The 23,077-nt window shown below is 42.6% G+C and overlaps 1 protein-coding gene across 1 annotated transcript; it reads left to right on the plus strand.

Annotated features, from left to right (window-relative positions):
* Positions 1-12,511: 12,511 nt before the first annotated feature.
* LOC311131847 (large ribosomal subunit protein eL14-like) lies at positions 12,512-21,485 on the plus strand (the record flags this gene model as incomplete). Its single annotated transcript, XM_084164976.1, has 6 exons — positions 12,512-12,604; positions 19,541-19,642; positions 20,094-20,188; positions 20,552-20,651; positions 21,106-21,159; positions 21,390-21,485. 6 exons carry the CDS (start codon positions 12,512-12,514, stop codon positions 21,450-21,452), a joined length of 507 nt encoding a protein of 168 aa, XP_084021102.1. The 3' UTR covers positions 21,453-21,485.
* Between the last annotated feature and the right edge of the window lie 1,592 nt (positions 21,486-23,077).

Raw genomic sequence — 23,077 nt, forward strand, 5'->3', positions numbered from 1 at the left:
CTGGATGTGCTTGAACTAGACTCTTATTTACATGCGATTTATGTTTTTCATGCTGTATTTTTTGTATAAATAAAGCGCTGCACAACTCATTGTAAACCAGACTTGATGTTACAATTAGCATATTCTGGGAAACAGTGATAAGCTCAGAGGTTTCGTCGCAAATGGCACCTTATTCCCTATATAGTGCACAACTTTTGTCCAGGGCCCATAGGGATCTGATCTAAAGTAGTGCACTATCTAGGGAATAGGGTGCCATTTGGGTCGGAGGTTACATTGATCGAAATTACAGTTGTTAGGAAACAGCTGCTGGGTCGTTCCACTAAATGAGTCCCTTTTGTGTAGTGTAAGTTGGTGAAAAAAAACTTGATTTCACCTAATTGTAATATTCTTTCATAAATAAAGAAATGACTTATAGTGACTGCCTATTAAGTGCCAAATAAAGTAACAGGGTTGACCGTAACAGGGTTGACCGTAACAGGGTTGACCGTAGCATGTTTGACTATTTCATCTTAAATCAGCCATAAATCCCCTTGTGACAGGGGGAATGGAAGCTTGGTGTGTGCAACAGGGAGGGGTAATTGATTGCAAACTTCACAGAACTATCTAAATTGTTAAAACATTTCTAGCCTGTCAACCCTGTTACCAATAGATAGACGTGTTATACTTGACCTGCTCCGTTTTCCACCACAAAACACCAGAAAATGGCCAAAAAGAGTAGAACCAGCTCACCTGCATTTACACTATGATTTGACTATTAGATGGTCAATGTTTATTTTGAAACAAATATTTAAAAAGGAATCATATTAAAATGAGAGTTTAGTTCACGTAACAGGATTGACCTTAAAATGAGGACAGGTTGTTGTTGTTTTTTACCTTAAAATGAATCACTAATAACATTAAATAAATAATAGCAACAAAATCACTAGGGCTTTACAATAATGGTAAAAACTTGGAGAAATGTTAAAATCTTCCTAGAAGTGACTTTATGTTTTGTTTTACCCCATATGTAACTGTGTTGTTGTTTTTATCGCACTGCTTTGCTTTGTCTTGGCCAGGTCGCAGTTGTAAATGAGAACTTGTTCTCAACTGGCTTACCTGGTTAAATAAAGGTGAAAAAAGGGTGCACAGAGGGACATGTCAAAATGCTTTGGCACTTTAGCAAGTGTTAATTCATATTAAAACACACAGTTAATAGAATTTTCGATTTGGTCAATATTAAATGGCACTTCATTTAATATAACAGGCTTGTAAATTTCAATATTGGTGCACAAATTTCTACTTAAAATATTAAAGGGACGCAAAAAGGGACTCATTTCGTGAAACGACCCCGTCACCATTCATGCCGCCAAAGGTAATTTATGATGCCTGTTGTACGATATCAACTATGTTTTACCACCGTTGAACATGCTGCGAGGAAGTGTTTGCATGTTTAGAAGAATAAATAATGGGACTATTTTATCCGTTTGTATTATTGTGTGAATTTGGGAGGTTGTTACCTATCTACAGTGTTCTGAAAGTTATTTGACGTTTATTTACATTTGTCACTTTCCTGTTGTTACTGTTCTGCTCTTTTTTAACTCCCTTGTCTGTAACTGTGCAGACAGTGCAACCAATAATTACTGTGACGTTCACTCATCCAACAGCTTCATTATGTATTTGTTTGTATCAAATCTATGTAAGCTTACACTGTACGTACACGTGGAGGGAACTTTTAATACAGTTACTCTTTAATCGCACTGTTTGTCTGGGTCCCAAATGGTACCCTATTCCCTATAGGTGGCACCCTATTCCTTCTATAGTGTACTACTTTTGACCAGGGCCCAATGTTCTGGACAATGTTCTTGATGTATAGCCAAACCTGTGGCTTTGTGAAGTAATGTTCCTAGAATGTTAAGGTTTTCGGTATGTAACATTGGACACTGCAGAATGGAACTCGATATTCCATAGTTTAACTGTCATCTCATTCATTCTTGCACATGATTGTTGTCACACAATGTGTTGTGTGAACCTTTTCCCCTGAAGGTCAACACTTCAACCTTTCTCTTACCTCATCATTTAAAGAGTGTGTAATGCTGGCCTATTAAAATCCCAGGGTTATGTCTTATCTTTGGTTTATATCTGTGGTTTCAATATTATTTTCTTAAAAGGTCCTCAAGTACTTCCAGGGCATCACATATTGACATCGTCAGTACGTGAGTATAATATCATTTTTATGCGCTACGCGCTTCAGCACTCGGCGGTCCCGTTCTGTGAGCTTGTGTGGCCTACCACTTCGCGGCTGAGCCGTTGTTGCTCCTGGACGTTTTCACTTCACAATTACAGCACTTACAGTTGACCGGGGGCAGCTCTAGCAGGGCAGAAATTTGACGAATTGACTTGTTGGAAAGGTGGCATCCTCTGACGCTACCACGTTGAAAGTCATTGAGCTCTTCAGTAAGGCCATTCTACTACCAATGTTTGTCTATGGAGATTGCATGGCTGGGTGCTCGATTTTATACACCTGTCAACAACGGGTGTGGCTGAAATAGCCAAATCCACTAATTTGAAGGGGTGTCCACATACTTTTTGTATATATAGTGTATCTCTGTCTTCAAACGTGACGTAAGTTGAAGTGCACTATTTTGTACATGAGGACCCATAGATGGGTTGGTTGTTTAGCAACAAAACTGACGCGTGCGCAACTATGGGGCAAAACAGACGGGGCTTAGATTAACAACATGTAAACTATATTTAGTCTCCAAATGTTTATTGAAAACGTAAATACATTTGCACAATGAGCACTTGTTGTCTCTCAAATACAACGTTACAGTTGTTGTTTAGATAGCTAGCGAATTTTTGCCATATTAGCATTGACATGACATCAGTCAAAACACTTCAAAGCAAGACATGGTATCAAGAACAAGATGAAACTAACTGAAATGAGTCACTTACAATTCCCCACATGGCAGTTTCTTATCATTGTTGGTAGCTATCTGGCCTTCCAGAATCACAACAACTCATGGACTTCTTCCCCATTTGAAGCGTGCCCATCGTTTTTTTGTGACGTTGTCAGATAACCCATCTATAGTGACTTCAATAACTTTGTTAATTTGCTTTAATCTTTAATAGTATTGTTTACTATCTGATCAGGTTGTCTACAACTTGAAATACTCTGTCGTATGCAAATGTACATTACTGGCCCAATTAAAACCAACGGGCAGAATGTAGCGCTGTGCTACACATTACTGCTGGATTTCTTTAAACGCTAATAACGGGAGATTACCATAGGGATATATAGAGATCATTACTTGGAAATAACGCGTTTTTGCATGGACACTGCCATTGAAGGTTTCCACCATTTTAAGGTAGTTAACTGGGTGGGGATTCCTATGGGTTGGGAGCGATCAGCCAATGATCAGAGCACTTTGTTCTTCTTCAAATTGGTTTGCCTAGTTTGTAAATGGCTTTAAGCCTAGTTTGACCGTCATCAAGTGGCCAAAATTAATTAATGACACGATTTGGTTCAAGACTCCAGCACTGCAGGTGGCGGTAAGTCACCAATATTAACTTTACACTTTTTTTTTTTAAACGGAGAAGAAAATGGACTATTTTATAATAATAATAATAATAATAATAATAATAATATAATAATAATAATAATATAATAATAATAATAATAATAATATGCCATTTAGCAGACGCTTTTATCCAAAGCGACTTACAGTCATGCGTGCATAATTTTTTTTTTTTGTGTATGGGTGGTCCCGGGGATCGAACCCACTACCTTAGCATTACAAGCGCCGTGCTCTACCAGCTGAGCTACAGAGGAGCCTCAATGGCACAGACACCACAATGGCACAGATACAATGTTGCTATCTCTATACATCTCTATGGAGATTACATGCACCTGCATATAAAAGCGAATTTGCTTGATACCAAAAACCCCACAAGAATAAACCAGCAGATGGCGGGCATGTTCACCAGGACGCAACGTTTTGTAAAGTTCAGATATAAATATGCTATGTGGAACAAACATGCTTCTCTGACATGTAGCATAATGAATCAAGTCTGCTCTATTCGTGGCATTTCTATCTGCAACGTTTCGACTACTGAATGCGGCCCAGTTGATCTCTCATTGTTACCACGTCTAGTGATTGGTCCCGTTCCCCTTGCTCAGACGTTGCACGCATCAACCAATGGTTGCGTGCCACGTCATCGACTGACAGATTGCTATAATGCTGCGTTCACGTGTTAGTCGGAACTAGGAAACTCTGAAATGTCCAACTTGCTAACTGGTTGTAGTTAAACACCTGCCTTGTTCAACCTGTTTGCATGTCAGAAATTTCAGAGTTTCCTTGTTCCAATTAGTAAGTGAACGCGACATAACTTTTTTTTTTTTTTACATTTTAGCAGACGCTCTTATCCAGAGCGACTTGCAGTTAGTGAGTGCACATGGGAAACGAACCCACAACCCTGGCGTTGCAAGCGCCATGCTCTACCAACTGAGCTACAGGGGACTACTAACATATGATGTGGTTAGCTGATACTGTATGTAAAATACCTATCCAGGCGTTGTAAGTTCTGGGCGCGTTCCTCTGCCCAGGCGTTGTAAGTTCTGGGCGCGTTCCTCTGCCCAGGCGTTGCTGACGCCTGCCAGATCTTACATATGTTATAGCAATCTGTCAGTTGATGAAACAGTCGATGACGTGGCACGCATCCATTGGTTGATGCATGCAATGTCTGATCAGGGGAGGGTGACCATTATGATACCAGACAGCTGCTTCTAGGATATCTACTGTCGCCCCCAATTCAATATTGACCTATCAGGAGCATCAGAAACCGTAAGGCTGATGAATGTAAAAATACTTATTAGGGATATAACAATACAGAAGTAGTAGGCCTATATTTCATTCAAACGTTTCACCTTTAATTGCAAAATAATATAATATACAGTGGGGAAAAAAAGTATTTAGTCAGCCACCAATTGTGCAAGTTCTCCCACTTAAAAAGATGAGAGAGGCCTGTAATTTTCATCATAGGTACACGTCGTTTTTCCCCCACTGTATGCCATTTGAAATAACTATTTGACTACATTTTCATTTGATAAAACATATACATTAAATAACTCTATCACGATTGACTTGATTTACATATTTCAAATATGGACAGTCCAAGGATATTTTATCTCTGATCTTGATGAGAAATGACCATGGACAAAAGGTGATCCATTTTGGCATTCCCTTTTTAGTTACAAAAAATATGCCTCTTAAATAGGAAAGAACACGATTCTAAAGTCAAGAAATAACTGAAAGATTATGTTGGCAACTGCATGTTATGGCAAATACTAGATTGATCAATAGAGAGGAACAAATAGACCTACAGCGAAACAACGTGACCAAGTAGATGAAGACTCGACTAAAGTGAGTTTATGCCGCGTTCAAAACAACTGGGAACACAGAAATAAAACGAACTCCGACTGGGAAAAATCTATTTGAACGGTCATCCAACTTGGAATTCCAACTCGGGAACTCTGGCCTCTTTCTAGAGTAGAGCTCCGACTTTTCCGACCTGAAGATCACTGACGTCATGATTTCGTATTTTTACGAGTTCCCAGTTGTTTTGAACACGGCATTAGAGACATTACTAAAGGCCTTTGCATACTGTACATCGGATTCAGTCTTTTACGATTATCATGTCACACTGTGTGATGTTACCTAATTAAAATCTTGATATCAACCTGTCCAGATTGTACTATATACAGTGGGGAGAACAAGTATTTGATACACTGCCGATTTTGCAGGTTTTTCTACTTACAAAGCATGTAGAGGTCTGTAATTCTTATCATAGGTACACTTCAACTGTGAGAGACGGAATCTAAAACAAAAATCCAGAAAATCACATTGTATGATTTTTAAGTAATTAATTTGCATTTTTTATTGCATGACATAATTATTTGATCACCTACCAACCAGTAAGAATTCCGGCTCTCACAGACCTGTTAGTTTTTCTTTAAGAAGCCCTCCTGTTCTCCACTCATTACCTGTATTAACTGCACCTGTTTGAACTCGTTACCTGTATAAAAGACACCTGTCCACACACTCAATCAAACAGACTACAACCTCTCCACAATGGCCAAGACCAAAGAGCTGTGTGAGGACATCAGGGATAAAATTGTAGACCTGCACAAGGCTGGGATGGGCTACAGGACAATAGGCAAGCAGCTTGGTGAGAAGGCAACAACTGAATTATTAGAAAATGGAAGAAGTTCAAGATGACGGTCAATCACCCTCAGTCTGGGGCTCCATACAAGATCTCACCTCGTGTGGCATCAATGATCATGAGGAAGGTGAGGGATCAGCCCAGAACTACACGGCAGGACCTGGTCAGTGACCTGAAGAGAGCTTGGACCACAGTCTCAAAGAAAACCATTAGTAACACACTACGCCGTCATGGATTGAAATCCTGCAGCGCACGCAAGGTCCCCCTGCTCATGCCAGCACATGTCCAGGCCCGTCTGAAGTTTGCCAATGACCATCTGGATGATCCAGAGGAGGAATGGGAGAAGGTCATGTGGTCTGATGAGACAAAAATAGAGCTTTTTGGTCTAAACTCCACTCGCCGTGTTTGGAGGAAGAAGAAGGATGAGTACAACCCCAAGAACACCATCCCAACCGTGAAGCATGGAGGTGGAAACATCATTCTTTGGGGTCGCTGCGGTAAAACGTTTATTTTGATTGGGTGCATTATATTTAGATTTTGTGCATTTATCAAAATCCCATCAGGTAGCCTGATTTCAGATGTCATGTAAATAAGATTATTAGGGAAATCGTTCTTCTTGCACAGCATGTAAATGTTTAAATCAAACTATTATATTAATCTGACTCAGGCGAAATTGCTATGGGAGATGGGGGGACATGTTCACCCCAATATTCATAACAGATCGATTTGTCCCCCACAATAATTTATTTAAAATCAACAACAAAAAATTGGGTTGGAGGCCACCAGATAGCAAATTAACATGTCATAAGCAATGGCAAAATGTGTAGAATTGCAGGAAATTAGCTTTAATGGTCGACTTTGGCCACGAAAAACGGTCCAACTCCTCCTCTTTCTCCATTTTCAACAGAAATGGTGTGTGTATTTTAAATATTCCCACAGAGTATCTTTAAAAAATGCCTTTCGTGAACTAATTCCCCCCCCCCCCCCCCCCCCCCCCCCCCCCCCCCCCCCCCCCCCCCCCCCTCCTTATTTTGCTGATACCTAATAATTAGGAAACTCTGAAATGTTTGACTTACTAACTGGTTGTAGTTATACACGTGCCGTGTTCAACGAATCAGCAAGTTGGTCATTCCGAGTTTCCTAGTTCCGACTAGCATGTGAACACTGCATATGAACTTGGGCTAGGATCAGCTACGACGCGATTGGACAAGGACTACTGCCAATAGCCAATGAGCACTCAGCATGTGAGACCAAAACAATGATGGCGAAGAGAAAAGCAACAACAACACTCAGATTGTCACTAGTTACCACGGTCACAAAGTCAAAATTTGCTCTATCTTACAAAGTCATGAAAACCTTAATTTAGGGTTAGGCATAAGGTTAGCAGTGTGGTTAAGGTTAGGTTTAAAATCGGATTTTAAGAAGATACATTGTAGAAATGGGCAGGGTTTAGCCATAATTATGACAGATTGGTGGAGGGCTGCAACCTGGTCTCAGAGCATTTTGTATTATTCTGTACATAAATCAGAGACACTACATTTAGTACAATATGTTACGTTTGTTTATTAATTTGTGGATGTCACCCATTTCGTATGATATGTTACGAATTACAATTCTTATTATATGTTACGAATGAGCAAAACGTACAATGTGTTATAAATGTGCAAAACATATGATATGTTATGATCTCTAGCAAGGTGCCTAACATTAGCTAGCTGACTAACGTTAGCTAGGGGTTAGGGGTTAAGTTTAGGAGTTAGGTTAACGTTAGGGTTAGGGTTAGGGGAAGGGTTAGCTAAAATGGTTAGGGGAAGGGTTAGCTAAAATGGTTAGGGGAAGGGTTAGCTAACATGCTAAGTAGTTGCAAAGTAGCTAAAAAGTAGTAAGTAGTTGAAAAGTTACTAAAATGCTAAAGTTGTCCGTGATGAGATTCGAACTCGCAATCTCTGGGTTGCTAGACGTCCGCGTTATACGCCCAAGTTGTTGTGCTTATGGATTGTTTCATTATGCAGTGTAGCCTACTATCTATAGCTATATACAGTATTTAGCTGCTATTTATAAATAATAATATGGCATTTAGCAGACGCTTTTATCCAAAGCGACTTACAGTCATGCGTGCATACATTTTTGTGTATGGGTGGTCCCGGGGTTCGAACCCTCTACCCTGGCGTTACGAGGGCCGTGCTCAACAGCTGAGCTACAGAGGACCACCAAACGTTTTATATCACCTAACAATGAGGGAGAAAGTAGTTGGCTTGAGGATAAATTTAGCCACTATTTTATTGTTGAACTCTGAAGTCCTCCTGCGACATTGTCCATTGCGCTTCGCACAATTTAAATGTAGTCTTGAATGATGCATGCCAAGATACTGTACACCAGAGATAAGGGACTGTTGATATTGCAACCACACAACTCAAACACTGGTTCACCAGTATGAAGAAAATTGCAAACCACTTTTTTTTGTTTTGTTTGAGCCCTCAAGAACTGTTGTCCACTAAAGACGATGATAATCTTTTTGCATCTGCCAATTTATTGGCTGTCCTGTATCCAGACGACCTGTCCAAGAGCTTCCTATTGTGGTGGATATTTTAATCAATAATGAGGAGAGACCAGGTCAATCAACAATCAGAATATTAGCTTTATTAAAAACGTGTCGATAAGGAATCTGGTCACAATACCCACACCGAAGTGAATAGAGTGAGAGCCCAACAAACAGGAAATGCTGACGTCTTATATAGTGGACCTAAAAATGCTTAGTCATGGCTGGTTCCACCCCTCCCCGGCAGATCAGGAGGTACCTTGTTTTCTTCTTGTGTCTCTGTGTATCGGGTCATAGCGCACAAACAAGTGATAAAGTTAGCTCCGTTACTGCCCATATCGCTACACAGCTGTGCCATTGGAGGATAGTAGAAGACAGGATTAACTGAAAAACTGTGGTCACTCTGTCTTGACCGTGTGACCAGGTTACTCAGAAGCAACGAGAAATTTGAAACAATACAGGTCTATCTGTTCCTCAAGTTTATCTCTATCCCGTGTCCTTGACTACACGCCCAGACCAGCTGCAGGGAGCTAGAGGGAACCATCCTTATGAAAAGCACAGCATTGGTAGTTAAGAAATGTCTCTACTATTTTCCTGATGTTCCTAACGACAATCAAGCTGTTTTTACCATCCCTGTAACTGTGGCTTCAGAGAGATCGTTTTCTGAACTAAAACTCATAAAGAACTACATAAGAACAAACCATGCCGCGTGCACACAGGTTATTGCCGTAAGGTACACTGCTCAAAAAAATAAAGGGAACACTAAAATAACACATCCTAGATCTGAGTGAATGAAATAATCTTATTAAATAGTTTTTTCTTTACATAGTTGAATGTGCTGACAACAAAATCACACAAAAATGATCAATGGAAATCAAATGTATCAACCCATGGAGGTCTGGATTTGGAGACACCCTCAAAATTAAAGTGGAAAACCACACTACGGGCTGATCCAACTTTGATGTAATGTCCTTAAAACAAGTCAAAATGAGGCCCAGTAGTGTGTGTGGCCTCCACGTGCCTGTATGACCTCCCTACAACACCTGGGCATGTTCCTGATGAGGTGGTGGATGGTCTCCTGAGGGATCTCCTCCCAGACCTGGACTAAAGCATCCGCCAACTCCTGGACAGTCTGTGGTGCAACTTGGCGTTGGTGGATGGAGCGAGACATGATGTCCCAGATGTGCTCAATTTGATTCAGGTCTGGGGAACGGGCGGTCCATAGCATCAATGCCTTCCTCTTGCAGGAACTGCTGACACACTCCAGCCACATGAGGTCTAGCATTGTCTTGCATTAGGAGGAACCCAGGGCCAACCGCACCAGCATATGGTCTCACAAGGGGTCTGAGGATCTCATCTCGGTACCTAATGGCAGTCAGGCTACCTCTGGCGAGCACATGGAGGGCTGTGCGGCCCCCCAAAGAAATGCCACCCCACACCATGACTTACCCACCGCCAAACCGGTCATGCTGGAGGATGTTGCAGGCAGCAGAACGTTCTCCACGGCGTCTCCAGACTCTGTCACGTCTGTCACTTGCTCAGTGTGAACCTGCTTTCATCTGTGAAGAGCACAGGGCGCCAGTGGCGAATTTGCCAATCTTGGTGTTCTCTGGCAAATGCCAAACGTCCTGCACGGTGTTGGGCTGTAAGCACAACCCCCACCTGTGGACGTCGGGCCCTCATACCACCCTCATGGAGTCTGTTTCTGACCGTTTGAGCAGACACATGCACATTTGTGGCCTGCTGGAGGTCATTTTGCAGGGCTCTGGCAGTGCTCCTCCTGCTCCTCCTTGCACAAAGGCGGAGGTAGCAGTCCTGCTGCTGGGTTGTTGCCCTCCTACGGCCTCCTCCACGTCTCCTGATGTACTGGCCTGTCTCCTGGTAGCGCCTCCATGCTCTGGACACTACGCTGACAGACACAGCAAACCTTCTTGCCACAGCTCGCATTGATGTGCCATCCTGGATGAGCTGCACTACCTGAGCCACTTGTGTGGGTTGTAGACTCCCTCTCATGCTACCACTAGAGTGAAAGCACCGCCATCATTCAAAAGTGACCAAAACATCAGCCAGGAAGCATAGGAACGGAGAAGTGGTCTGTGGTTACCACCTGCAAAACCAGTCCTTTATTGTGGGTGTCTTGCTAATTACCTATAATTTCCACCTGTTGTCTATTCCATTTGCACAACAGCATGTGAAATTTATTGTCAATCAGTGTTGCTTCCTAAGTGGACAGTTTGATTTCACAGAAGTGTGATTGACTTGGAGTTACATTGTGTTGTTTAAGTGTTCCCTTTATTTTTTTTGAGCAGTGTACATTTTACATAGTCTTCACAATACATGTGCTGCATCACAACAAAAAGAATCACGCTAGACATTAGCAACTTCTTCTGTGGTTTACTACTGGTACCACCAGTGGTGTAAAGTACTTCAGTAAAAAATAATTTAAAGTACTACTTAAGTAGTTGTTTGGGGTATCTGTACTTTACTTTACTATTTATATTTTTTACAACATTTACTTTTACTTCACGGCATTCCTAAAGTAAATGATGTACTTTTTACTCCATACAAATTCCCTGACACCCAAAAGTACTGGTTACATTTTGAATGCTTAGCAGGACAGAAAATGGTCCAATTCACGCACGTATCAAGAGGACAGCCCTTGTCATCCCTACTGCCTCTGATCTGGCGGACCCACTAAACACAAATGCTTCGTTTGTAAAAGATGTCTGAGTGTTGGAGTGTGCCCCTGGCTATCCATAAATAAATAAAAACACGAAAATGGTTAGTAATTAGTAATTACATTTACTTTTGATACTTAAGTATATTTAAAACCAAATACTTTTAGACTTTTACTCAAGTAGTATTTTACTGGGTGACTTTCACTTTTACTTGAGTCATTTTCTATTTAGGTATCTTTACTTTTACTCAAGTATGACAATTGAGAATACTTTTTCCACCACTGGGTACCGCATGGCAAAGCAATGCACAATTTGGAAAAATCCAACGATGTGACACACTGCATGCAGTGCCAAGCACTGCAACCTAGTGTTGGTGAACACATAATACGGAGAGGAAGTACAAACCAACGACGCTAGACAGAGAGGAATTTGCTTAAGCAAAAGGCAGTTTATTAAACACAGAGATATCTGTTACTGTTAGTTTAACATGCATGGACCTAATCATATGGCACTCTAATAGTGTCAGCTGAGAAGGATGTTTAAACAGAGTTTACAGCATTACTTTATACAATGTAACATAAAGGGAGGGATTCTTCTCCTAGTCCCTCGATTGGTTCCAGAGGCGTAGGAGGCGGGTCTGCTCTGTCCAGAGTAGAAGCCCCATTGGTGCACGGCAGAGTCCTCTGCCCTTGGCACCCGACCAGTAGACAGGGGAGTGGAGTTTGAGTGTGCGTGCACAGTGAAATGTTTGTGTGTCAAAGAACTCGTGAGGAGGATCTGGTGGTTGGGGCCTTGAGGCGTGGGTGTCGTCCTGTTATTGCACTCCTGCAAGACTAGGCCATCTGGTGACAATATATGGTGTTCTCCTCTGTCCTTTGTTCTCTGACCTGGAACAGCATTTATTGAAAACAAGCTCCTAACACAAATGGGTCTTGCACAACATTTTAGTCAGACCAATCTATAACATTTTATATTTACTACGACAAATTATATTTACTACGACACTAGTCCGGAGATGAGTCGCAACAGTGTGAATTGCCTCCCAATGAAATGAATGGACTTCTGCCAGAACAGCCTATTTATGCTTGATCTGAAAATGTGGTCGGAGGCTTCGTATGGAGAGTGTGACGCATATCGCCGAGGCTCCAGAGGCATGCAGCGGCCAAGTCAAGCTCTGTACGGAGTCGCTGTGCGACTCTCAAAAGTTGTAACAATGCTGAGGGCTCCGTATAGCTCAGCATTGACATGATTGGTTGACCGTAGATGGGGGCGGTAAGTCCTGTATAAACACACACTCACTTTTTGACAACTTCCTTCACAATAGCTCTGCTCCGCTAAGCGCAAGAAGTATGAAAGCCCTGACGTCTCAGAGGCTGTATCGCAGTAAATCGGGTGACAGATTGACCATGCTGAGCCTTTAAGATCCACTCATTGCACTGGCGCCATTGTAGCCTTGACCACAGCATTTGTTCACCGATATCCCCTTACTTTCAATCAGTTAAATTATTTTCCCAGGCCTGAGGCACTTTGATCAGTCACATTCCTGAAGCCCAAGAAACAAACCCTTAGCTTCCTAGTACATATGGAAATTCAAAAGGTTTATGAACAGTAGGGAGGCGATGTACCTGGTACAGAGTCAATGTGCAGGGGCACCGGTTAGTCGAGGTAACTGAGGTAATATGTACATGAGGGTAGAGTTTAAGTGACTATGCATAAATAATAAACAGAGTAGCAGCAGCGTAAAATAGTCCTGGTAGCCATGATTAGCTGTTCAGGAGTCTTATGGCTTGGGGGTAGAAGCTGTTAAGAAGCCTTTTGGACCTAGACTTGGCGCTCTGGTACCGCTTGCCATGCGGTAGCAGAGAGAACAGTCTATGACTAAGGTAGCTGGAGTCTTTGACAATTTGTGGGGCCTTCCTCTGACACTGCCTGGTATAGAGGTCCTGGATGGCAGGAATCTTGGCCCCAGTGATGTTCTGAACATTATTATACACTGAACAAAAATATAAATGCAACATGCAACAATTTCAAAGATTTTACTGAGTTACAGTTCATATAAGGAAATCAGTGTGACCACCATTGGCTCGTGCAGCGTGACACATCTCATTTACATTACATTTACGTCATTTAGCAAACGCTCTTATCCAGAGCGACTTACAAATTGGTGCATTCACCTTGGGATAACCACTTTACAATGTTTTTTTAAAATTTATTCATTTTTTGGGTGGGGTGGGGTAAGGGGGGGGGTAGAAGGATTACTTTATCCTATCCCAGGTATTCCTTATAGAGGTGGGGTTTCAAGTGTCTCCGGAAGGTGGTCAGTGACTCCACTGTCCTGGTGTCGTGAGGGAGCTTGTTCCATCATTGGGGTGCCAGAGCAGCGAACAGTTTTGACTGGGCTTAGCGGGAACTGTGCTTCAGCAGAGGTAGGGGGGCCAGCAGGCCAGAGGTGGATGAACGCAATGCCCTCGTTTGGGTGTAGGGACTGATCAGAGCCTGAAGGTACGGAGGTGCCGTTCCCCTCACAGCTCCGTAGGCAAGCACCATGGTCTTGTAGCAGATGTGAGCTTCAACTGGAAGCCAGTGGAGTGTGCGGAGGAGCGGGGTGACGTGAGAGAACTTGGGAAGGTTGAACACCAGACGGGCTGCGACATTCTGGATGAGTTGTAGGCAGGGAGGGAGCCCAGCCAACAGCGAGTTGCAGTAATCCATAGAGTTCATCAGGCTGTTGATTGTGGCCTGTGGAATGTTGTCCCACTCCTCTTCAATGGCTGTGTGAAGTTGCTGGAACACGCTGTCATACACATTTACATTTTAGTAGACGCTCTTATCCAGAGCGACTTACAGTTAGTGACATTTTTTTTATTTTTATACTGGCCCCCCGTGGGAATCGAACCCACAACCCTGGCATTGCAAACGCCATGCTCTATCAACTGAGCTACATCCCTGCCGGCCATTCCCGGTCAAGACCCTGGTGAGGATGACGAGCACGCAGATGAGCTTCCCTGAGACGGTAGTTTGTGCAGAAATCCTTCGGTTGTGTAAACCCACAGCTGTCCGAGTAGCTGGTCTCAGACGATTCCTCAGGTGAAGAAGCCGGATGTGGAGGTCCTGGGCTGGCGTGGTTACATGTGGTCTGCGGTTGTGAGGCCAGTTGAATGTACTGGTGGACATTCCTGCAGTCATCATGCCAATTGCACACTCCCTCAAAATGTGAGACACCTGTGTTACTTCCCGTGGCTATGATAAGATTAGCTGTAATATGGAACATTTATCTCTGCCCCTTCTCTGGAAGAAGAAAAAAAAAGGGAGGACCTTGCTTGGACCTTGCGGGACCTTGCTTGGACCTTGCGGGGCCCCGTGAAACTGCGCTACACCACTGGGGTAGGTTTATTGGTGTGGTTTCAGTCACAGATTAAGCCCAATCCTGGACTAAAAGGCATTTTCAATGGAGTGTGGAGAATGAAACAGAGCCTGACATCTCTGTCTGTGGCTGCCATTGTCCTGTTGGTTGAACACCACAGCTCCTCCTCCCTACTCTCACGGTGCTATTCAATCAAAACTGCCTTCCGGATTTCGTGGAGGAGTCAAAACAACCTCCCTCCTCCTATGCAAACAAAGTTTGCCTGAATTCCAAATTTCGTTTGGTTTCATGACTGTAAATATGGTTCTGAGAGCAGGAATTAAAACTTAGACTGCAGTGGAAGAATGCTGTTGTTGTGTTTTACATATCCTGTAAATCAGGTTAATGGGTTTGATTGAATGTGTTCTGTATCGTTCATACTTCAAAACAAATGTTTGATTGCTCTCTATCCTGGGAAAGATCTCTCTCCTCCTTCATTTCAGTGGTATCATTTCAGAATGATAACTGGTATCAATAAAGGAGACATAAATAAATAAATAAATCCAAGAGTTTTTACCACCAGCAATATTACAAGTCCTAGTGGCGACAGGCTGCTTATCTAGAAAGGCCCATAGTAGGGTGTTCCGCCTCTCATTATTTAACTGCAAGTTAGCCTACCCTAAAACTTGGGCTCGTCCGGGATTTGAACCCGGGACCTCTCGCACCCTAAGCGAGAATCATACCCCTAGACCAACGAGCCTGTCTGTCTAGAGAAAAAGAGGTTTTTGAAATGAATTTCAATGCCACGCATGTCATGAAAACTTCGGTTATTCACTGGTACTGCACTGGCATATGATGGCGCTGAGAAGTACTGTTGTTGAATTTTGGGCGTTTTGACAATGGCCGCGCAAATCTGTAGGTCAGGACTCAACTACAGGGAGATCAGAGCTGGGGAATTAGCTCAAATGGGAGAGTGCTCGCTTAGCATGTGAGAGGTAGCGCTACAAAGTCATAATTATGTCTAAACTCCGCCTATTTCTAAAATGTTTATTCTTAAAATCTGATTTTAACCTTAACTACACTGCACAACTTATGCCCTGACCTTAAATTAAGACCAAAACGCAAATTTTAGTTGTCATTAATTTTTACGAGAGAGACCATTTTGACTTTATGGCTGTGGTAACTAGTGACAACCATGAGAGCTTGAGTCCTACCAATTATATATATCCTACCCTAACATACATTGCACTTGAGTTAAAATGGATGATAATGTGTGTTATGAGAATATGAGTATCTGTCTCGTTGGTCTAGGAGCATGATTCTCTTATAGGGTGCGAGAAGTCCCGGGTTCAAATCCCGGACGAGCCCACGGGGGGCCAGTATGAAAAACAAAAACAAAAAAACAACAACAAAAAATATATGCACTCACTAACTGTAAGTCGCTCTGGATAAGAGCGTCTGCTAAATGACTAAAATGTAAATATTGCATTCTCAATGATTGAATGTGTTCTGTATCGTTCATAGTTCAAAACAAATGTTTGATTGCTCTCTATCCTGGGAAAGATCTCTCTCCTCCATCATTTCAGAATGATAACTGGTATCAATAAAGGAGACATAAATAAATCCAAGAGTTTTTACCACCAGCAATATTACAAGTCCTAGTGGCGACAGGCTGCTTATCTAGAAAGGCCCATAGAACAGGTGGGCATATAGTAGGGTTTTCCGCCTCTCATTATTTAACTGCAGGTTAGCCTACCCTAAAACTTGGGCTCGTCCGGGATTTGAACCCGGGACCTCTCGCACCCTAAGCGAGAATCATACCCCTAGACCAACGAGCCTGTCTGTCCAAAAAAAAAAGAGGTTTTTGAAATTAATTTCAATGCCACGCATGTCATGAAAACTTCGGTTATTCACTGGTACTGCACTGGCATATGGTGGCGCTGAGAAGTACTGCTGTTGAATTTTGGGCGTTTTGACAATGGCCACGCAAATCTGTAGGTCAGGACTCAACTACAGGGAGATCAGAGCTGGGGAATTAGCTCAAATGGGAGAGTGCTCGCTTAGCATGTGAGAGGTAACGCTACAAAGTCATAATTATGTCTAAACTCCGCCTATTTCTAAAATGTTTATTATTAAAATCTGATTTTAACCCTAACCTTAACTACAGAGAATATGAGCATCTGTCTCGTTGGTCTAGGAGCATGATTCTCTCTTAGGGTGCGAGAGGTCCCGGGTTCAAATCCCGGACGAGCCCAAAAAACAACAACAAAAAATATATGCACTCACTAACTGTAAGTCGCTCTGGATAAGAGCGTCTGCTAAATGACTAAAATGTAAATATTGCAGTCTCTGTACTCTAGTAGGCCTGCTCTATCTATGATTATTGTACCTTGTCACTGCCACAGTTGACAACGATGTACAAATTCCAATCAGCAATCATTTGACCAAAACCTCCCACCACCTGAACAGTTTCTTCACCCGGGCTGTGGCCCTCACCATCTGGCCCATTGAGACTAAAGGACTATGCACTCCATGCTGCACACGATGTTTGTGTACAAGCCATCTCTGAACTGTACACAAAATAACTGCACTATACTGCATTGCACTCTGTCCATCTCTCTGCATTTAGATATATTCATACTGATACTGTAAATGTGTACATCCACTGTGTTTCAACCGTATACCCACTGTGTTTCAACCGTATACCCACTGTACATTTGTATATCTGCTAATTCTCTTACAGCTCTATCCTCACTCTACCTAGTTTTATATAATGTATGTCAACTTTGTTTAAACTCTGTCTCTAAATGTTGTCTAGCAGCAACATATCCCCAAGTAACATTCTGATTATATTGTCTATCACTAGTAGCACCATATCAAATCAAATCAAATCAAATTGTATTTGTCACATGCGCCGAATACAACAGGTGTAGTAGACCTTACAGTGAAATGCTTACTTACAAGCCCTTAACCAACAATGCAGTTAAGAAAAAAATATCTAAAAAAATATCTAAAAAATACAATATAAAATAATACGAAATAAAAGTTACAAATAATTAATGAGCAGCAGTAAAAATAACAATAGCGAGGCTATATACAGGGGATACCGGTACCAAGTCAATGTGCGGGGGCACCGGTTAGTCGAGGTAATTGGGGTAATATGTACATGTAGGTAGAGTTTCAGCAGCGTAAAAGAGGGGGGGGGGGGGGGGGGGGGGGGGGGGGGGGGGGGGTCAGTGCAAATAGTGGGGGGGGGGGGGGGGGGGGGGGTCAGTGCAAATAGTCCAGGTAACCATTTGATTAGATGTTCAGGAGTCTTATGGCTTGGGGGTAGAAGCTGTTTAGAAGCCTCTTGGACCTAGACTTGGTGCTCCGGTACCGCTTGCCGTGCAGTAGCAGAGAGAACAGTCTATGACTAGCTGTACCGGAGTGATACTATTAGCCCACCGCCTAGCACGCTAGCAGATAACTAACATAACTAGCTAGTTTACATATGGCCGTGGACCGACAAACCAAACTCAGAAAGACCAGAGGATTTTGAAGATAAATACAGCAACTATTCTGCGCTCGCCTTTCCAATGAGTTTGTCATAGTGGTGACATTGGCGCTTCCTAGCGCGCTACTAGTTGACTAGTCTGATTATCGGTAACATTCTGAGTATGTTGTCTATCACTAGCAGCACCATATATCACCAAGTAACATTCTGAGTATGTGTACACGTAGTTGGCGAATAAAGGTGATTCTGATTTGCACAAGCCTAGTAATATTGATTCAGATTCCGAATAATTGACTAAAGTTGTGTGGATGGAAGATACACTGTCTCATCATTCACTTCAGGTGTACATTCCCCCCACCAAAAAAAGTGCCATACATGTTTAACCAAAGGAATTATCATATAATTGTATAAATAAATATAAAGCGGTTCATACTGTATTTGACACCAACACATTCCTCTACAGTAGGTGGCGTGATGAGCATTCCGAACTGAAACATAATCCAACCACGCGAAGAAGAAATCCCTCACATGCGCGTGCGTGCGTACAGAGCAGAAAGGCGTAATTGCGTCGACCGGAAACTTTTACGTCCTTTCTGAAGCGGACTGCCATCATGGTGAGTTCGCCATGAAGCTTGTGAATTATGAAAAACGGATTAAATATAATATTCCTTATTGTTAAGCACCCTCAACTGATGTGTAAATGCATAGCGTATCACTATGTTCGCTTTATTAGCGTTTAGGCTTTTGATGAAAATAGTTTCGATGGCTTTTGGACATAAAACATTTCGATGTTCCGCCTGCTACAACGTGGTGAAGAACAGGCCGATAATCAGACTAGTCAACTAGTAGCGCGCTAGGAAGCGCCAGTGTCACTACTATGACAAACTCATTAGAGAGGCGAACGCTGAATAGTTGCTGTATTTATCTTCAAAATCCTCGGGTCTTTCTTATTTTGAGTTTGTCGGTCAACGGCCATATGTAAACTAGCTAGTTACGTTAGTTATCTGCTAGCGTGCTAGGCGGTGGGCTACTAGTATCACTCCGGTACAGCTTGCTAGCGTCTAGACTTCTCGGTCTTGGTGTTTCCCACAAACTAATAGCCATGCCACAATTGTAAATCACATTTGTAAAACGTGTAGCTAGCTAACCAAGATAACCCATCTAAATTTTGACAGTTTCGGGAGCGTTATAAGAAAGTAGTTAGCTAGAAGACCACCATTAAAGTGTTTTGTCTCTTTGCTGGCTCTCTACCTACCTAGCAAGTTAACAACCCTAATTTGTTGCAGGTGTTCAAGCGCTACGTTGAGATCGGCCGCGTTGCCTACATCTCTTTCGGGCCCCACGCAGGCAGCTTGGTGGCCATCGTCGATGTCATCGACCAAAACAGAGTAAGCATAGCATTGATGATATCCTGACTGAGGTCTCCCAACTCTCTTCCTTTTAAGTTACTGGTTGTGCAGGCTTGCTCCAACCCTGCAGTAACATGTCAGATTCACATGATCAACTAGTCACAGTCTTCTTTCTGGCCTGGAATTGGTTGACTGGTATTGTTGCAGGGCTGGAACATAAACCTGGAGTTGGGAGAGCAGGCTCTAAACCAGCACCTGTATCACCTACTCTGCTAGCGGTTATATGTCTGTTAGTCTTTTATCCACCAACCCTTCTCCAGAGTCCTGCTTCAAAGTATTGTCCAATGAGCTAATCAAAAACTCACCATTGTGTGAGTGGTAGAGCCAGGTTGTTGACGTAATGTAAACTACCACATAGAGCAGTTAATTTAAGAATGGTTCAACTCAGCATAGACCTGTTTGATTAAACTGGCTGTGGTGTTTGTCTCAGGCACTGGTGGATGGACCCTGCACAGGGGTGAAGAGACAGTCAATGCCTTTCAAGTGCATGCAGCTCACTGACTACGTCATCAAAGTCCCACACAGGTGAGTGAGAGGACCTCAGGGGTGTATTCATTAGGAACCAAGCAGAAGCAAACTGAATGAAACAGGGAAGTACTTACATAACTTTGTCCAATATGAACTTATTTGCTTTGCAAAATGTTTCGCTACGGTTTGCACAAATGAATACATTCCAGTCCTCTATCAAGATATTGATTGGTTCAGTCAGTTGTATTACAGCTGGTCTGGTACAAAAAAAACGTGCACACAGTTTGGCTGTTGCTTTTGCATTTTCCTGTGGTGGATTTTGAGTCACAGACCTACTGCAGGAGCCTCACAGAACACACGGCTACCTCTGGCTCTTTGCTCATTTCCATCCTCTGGGCCATAACCCTTCCTGTGTTGCAGTGCTCGTCAGAAGTTTGTGAAACGCGCCTGGGAGAAGGCCCAAGTCACAGAGAAGTGGGCAGAAAGCAACTGGGCCAAGAAGATCGAAGCCAGGCAAAAGGTACAGAGTGTTTTAGATTGCTTTTAGCTGCTAGTCAAAAGGAAACTCCTGATGGGGTCCACATGTTTCTGGACTAGGGCTTCTATCTCCTTAGTAACCCTGGGGCTGTGTTTTCTGGATGGGGGGGGGGGGGGATTGGTCTGCTTGTGGGTAACAGTTGGTTCCTCGAGGGTCGTGGCTAAACATTTTGTGAAATGGGACACCGGATAGTTCAATAGGCTTTAGGTGAATCACTGCCCACATCAACATTTTTGGCTTGCTATGCTACTGCAATGTTCCTGCAACTCCAGGGTGGTGGTCACAATGAACCATACGGAAGCAAATGGGCCAAAACGGGGAAGGACCTACCTGAATCTGTCCACTAAGCAAATATTCTTCATTTCTGTTGCAAAAAATGTTTTGCTTAAGCGCTACTAATGCCTACGTCCCCGCTGTAACTGTTGTGTCTCTGCAGAGGGCACAGATGTCCGACTTTGACCGCTTCAAGGTGATGAAGGCCAAAAGGATGGTAAGTGGAGAAAACGTTCAGATTCATTATTATATTGAATATTTTGGGTTTCACATGAGATGTACATTGACAAGATGTTGTATTTGAACCCCAGGACAACACATTAAGGGTTTTAATGTATGTGACAATAAAACCTAAAGGGAAATAAATCTTATTTGCATAGTGGTAAGTGATAAAATACTTGTCCCCAATGATTGACTGGTCACTGATTTTGCTGTTTGTGTCCACAGAGGAACAAGGTCATCAAGCATGAGGTGAAAAGGCTGCAGAAAGAGGCAGCGAAGAAGGCGTGATCTATCATTAATAAATCCTCTGGTTGAAATGTTCTCCTTCCTCTGGTCTTTTACTACTGCTCACCTGTCAATCACAGCATAGGTCTAGCTAAGAGTAAAGACACACTTCTAGATCACGTTTTGAAACTGCACCTTTCCAAAATGTAACCCGGGTGTCGCTATAGCATTGCACACAATGCGACTAGGAACGTTAAAGCAGCGTGTCTTTTTAATTTCTAGGCCTTTCTCCTAATCTACACGTTGAATCGCTTCGGTTTGTCGCAAACCAGCAGGTGATTGCTAATTTACTGCAGCCAATCCGCTGCCACTTGTCTTTGCAGTGTCTGTTTGAAGGTACATCTGGCTCAGGTTTCAGAAGGGTGAAATGTTGGAATATATATATATTTTTTAAACCATGAAAAGAGCAAGTGAACCACTGATATTATGATTGTATAATCTGCATTGCAGAGCAGCGGGCAGTTTGTGCTCCTGAAACCTCTGACGACTAGTACAGGTCACAATCACAGTAACTGGCTCGGGGTGACGTAAGCGCTGACTGATATATTTCTTTAGTGTAATGGCTCACTTGAATTAACACAAATAATTAACAAATCACTACTTTATTTTTTTTCTTGGAATTATGGTCATGTACATGTTCAGTGTAACTAATTCAATTGAGTGCGTCAGTTTCAAATGGTAACTGGTGGAAACTGGCATTCTGTATCAGATAACTGAATGTGACGCAGCTGCTATGCTATTCTCTTTTAATGCGGTAGGTGGTGAAAGATTGAAAAACTGCCAAATAAGCTCAAATTGGCTTTTCTGGGGAGGATGCTTTTCTAAAGCCTTGTTCATGGCAGTTAAGTGACTCATCCTATTTGCATACGTGATTCCAATCTTTTTTGCTGCCATCTGAACAGCCAAAAAGCACATGGAATCAGATATTTCGCACACCTGTCGTTACTATGACAACTAGCGTAGCCATGTCAGTGAATGACTGCTTATGAATAAACACATCCGATTTTGTCACTTGTAATGTGCTGTTTGGACAATCGGTATTCAAAAACTGATTTGAAAAAGCTAAACTGATTTGCGCATTAAGGCCTGCTGTGTGAGCAAGGCTTAGTGATCGAAGCTGTTCACACATTCTAAGGCGAGGTAGACACACCTCATCAAACGTTTGATAAATATTTTACTGTTTAGTCATTTAGCAGACGCTCTTATCCAGAGCGACTTCCAATTAGTGAGTGCATACATTTTTCATACTGCCCCCCCCCGTGGGAATCGAACCCACAACCCTGGCGTTGCAAGCGCCATGCTCTACCAACTGAGCTACAGGAGGGCCAATATAGATTTGTGTTTGCAATCTAGAATGAATGCACGAAGGGGATAGTATATTGTAAGTAGCACTACCCTGCTGTGTGTGGCTGACTCAATTTATTTTGGCCTTCCTCCACCTTCAACAGGCATGTCTAGATGGAAAGGGAGATAAGAGTGGTCTTGCTGGGTTTGTGTGGCGTTGGGGGAGGGCGCTTCTCTCACTGTAGTCAGGGTGGGACCAAAAATAGAACAATCTGAGATACTGCCAGACTCAGGATAATAAGAGATGGAAGTGAGAACAACACTGTTTCTATCTAACAGAAGAT

Source organism: Coregonus lavaretus (genome assembly GCF_964263955.1).
Source record: "Coregonus lavaretus genome assembly, chromosome: 7".
Lineage (NCBI taxonomy): Eukaryota > Metazoa > Chordata > Actinopteri > Salmoniformes > Salmonidae > Coregonus > Coregonus lavaretus.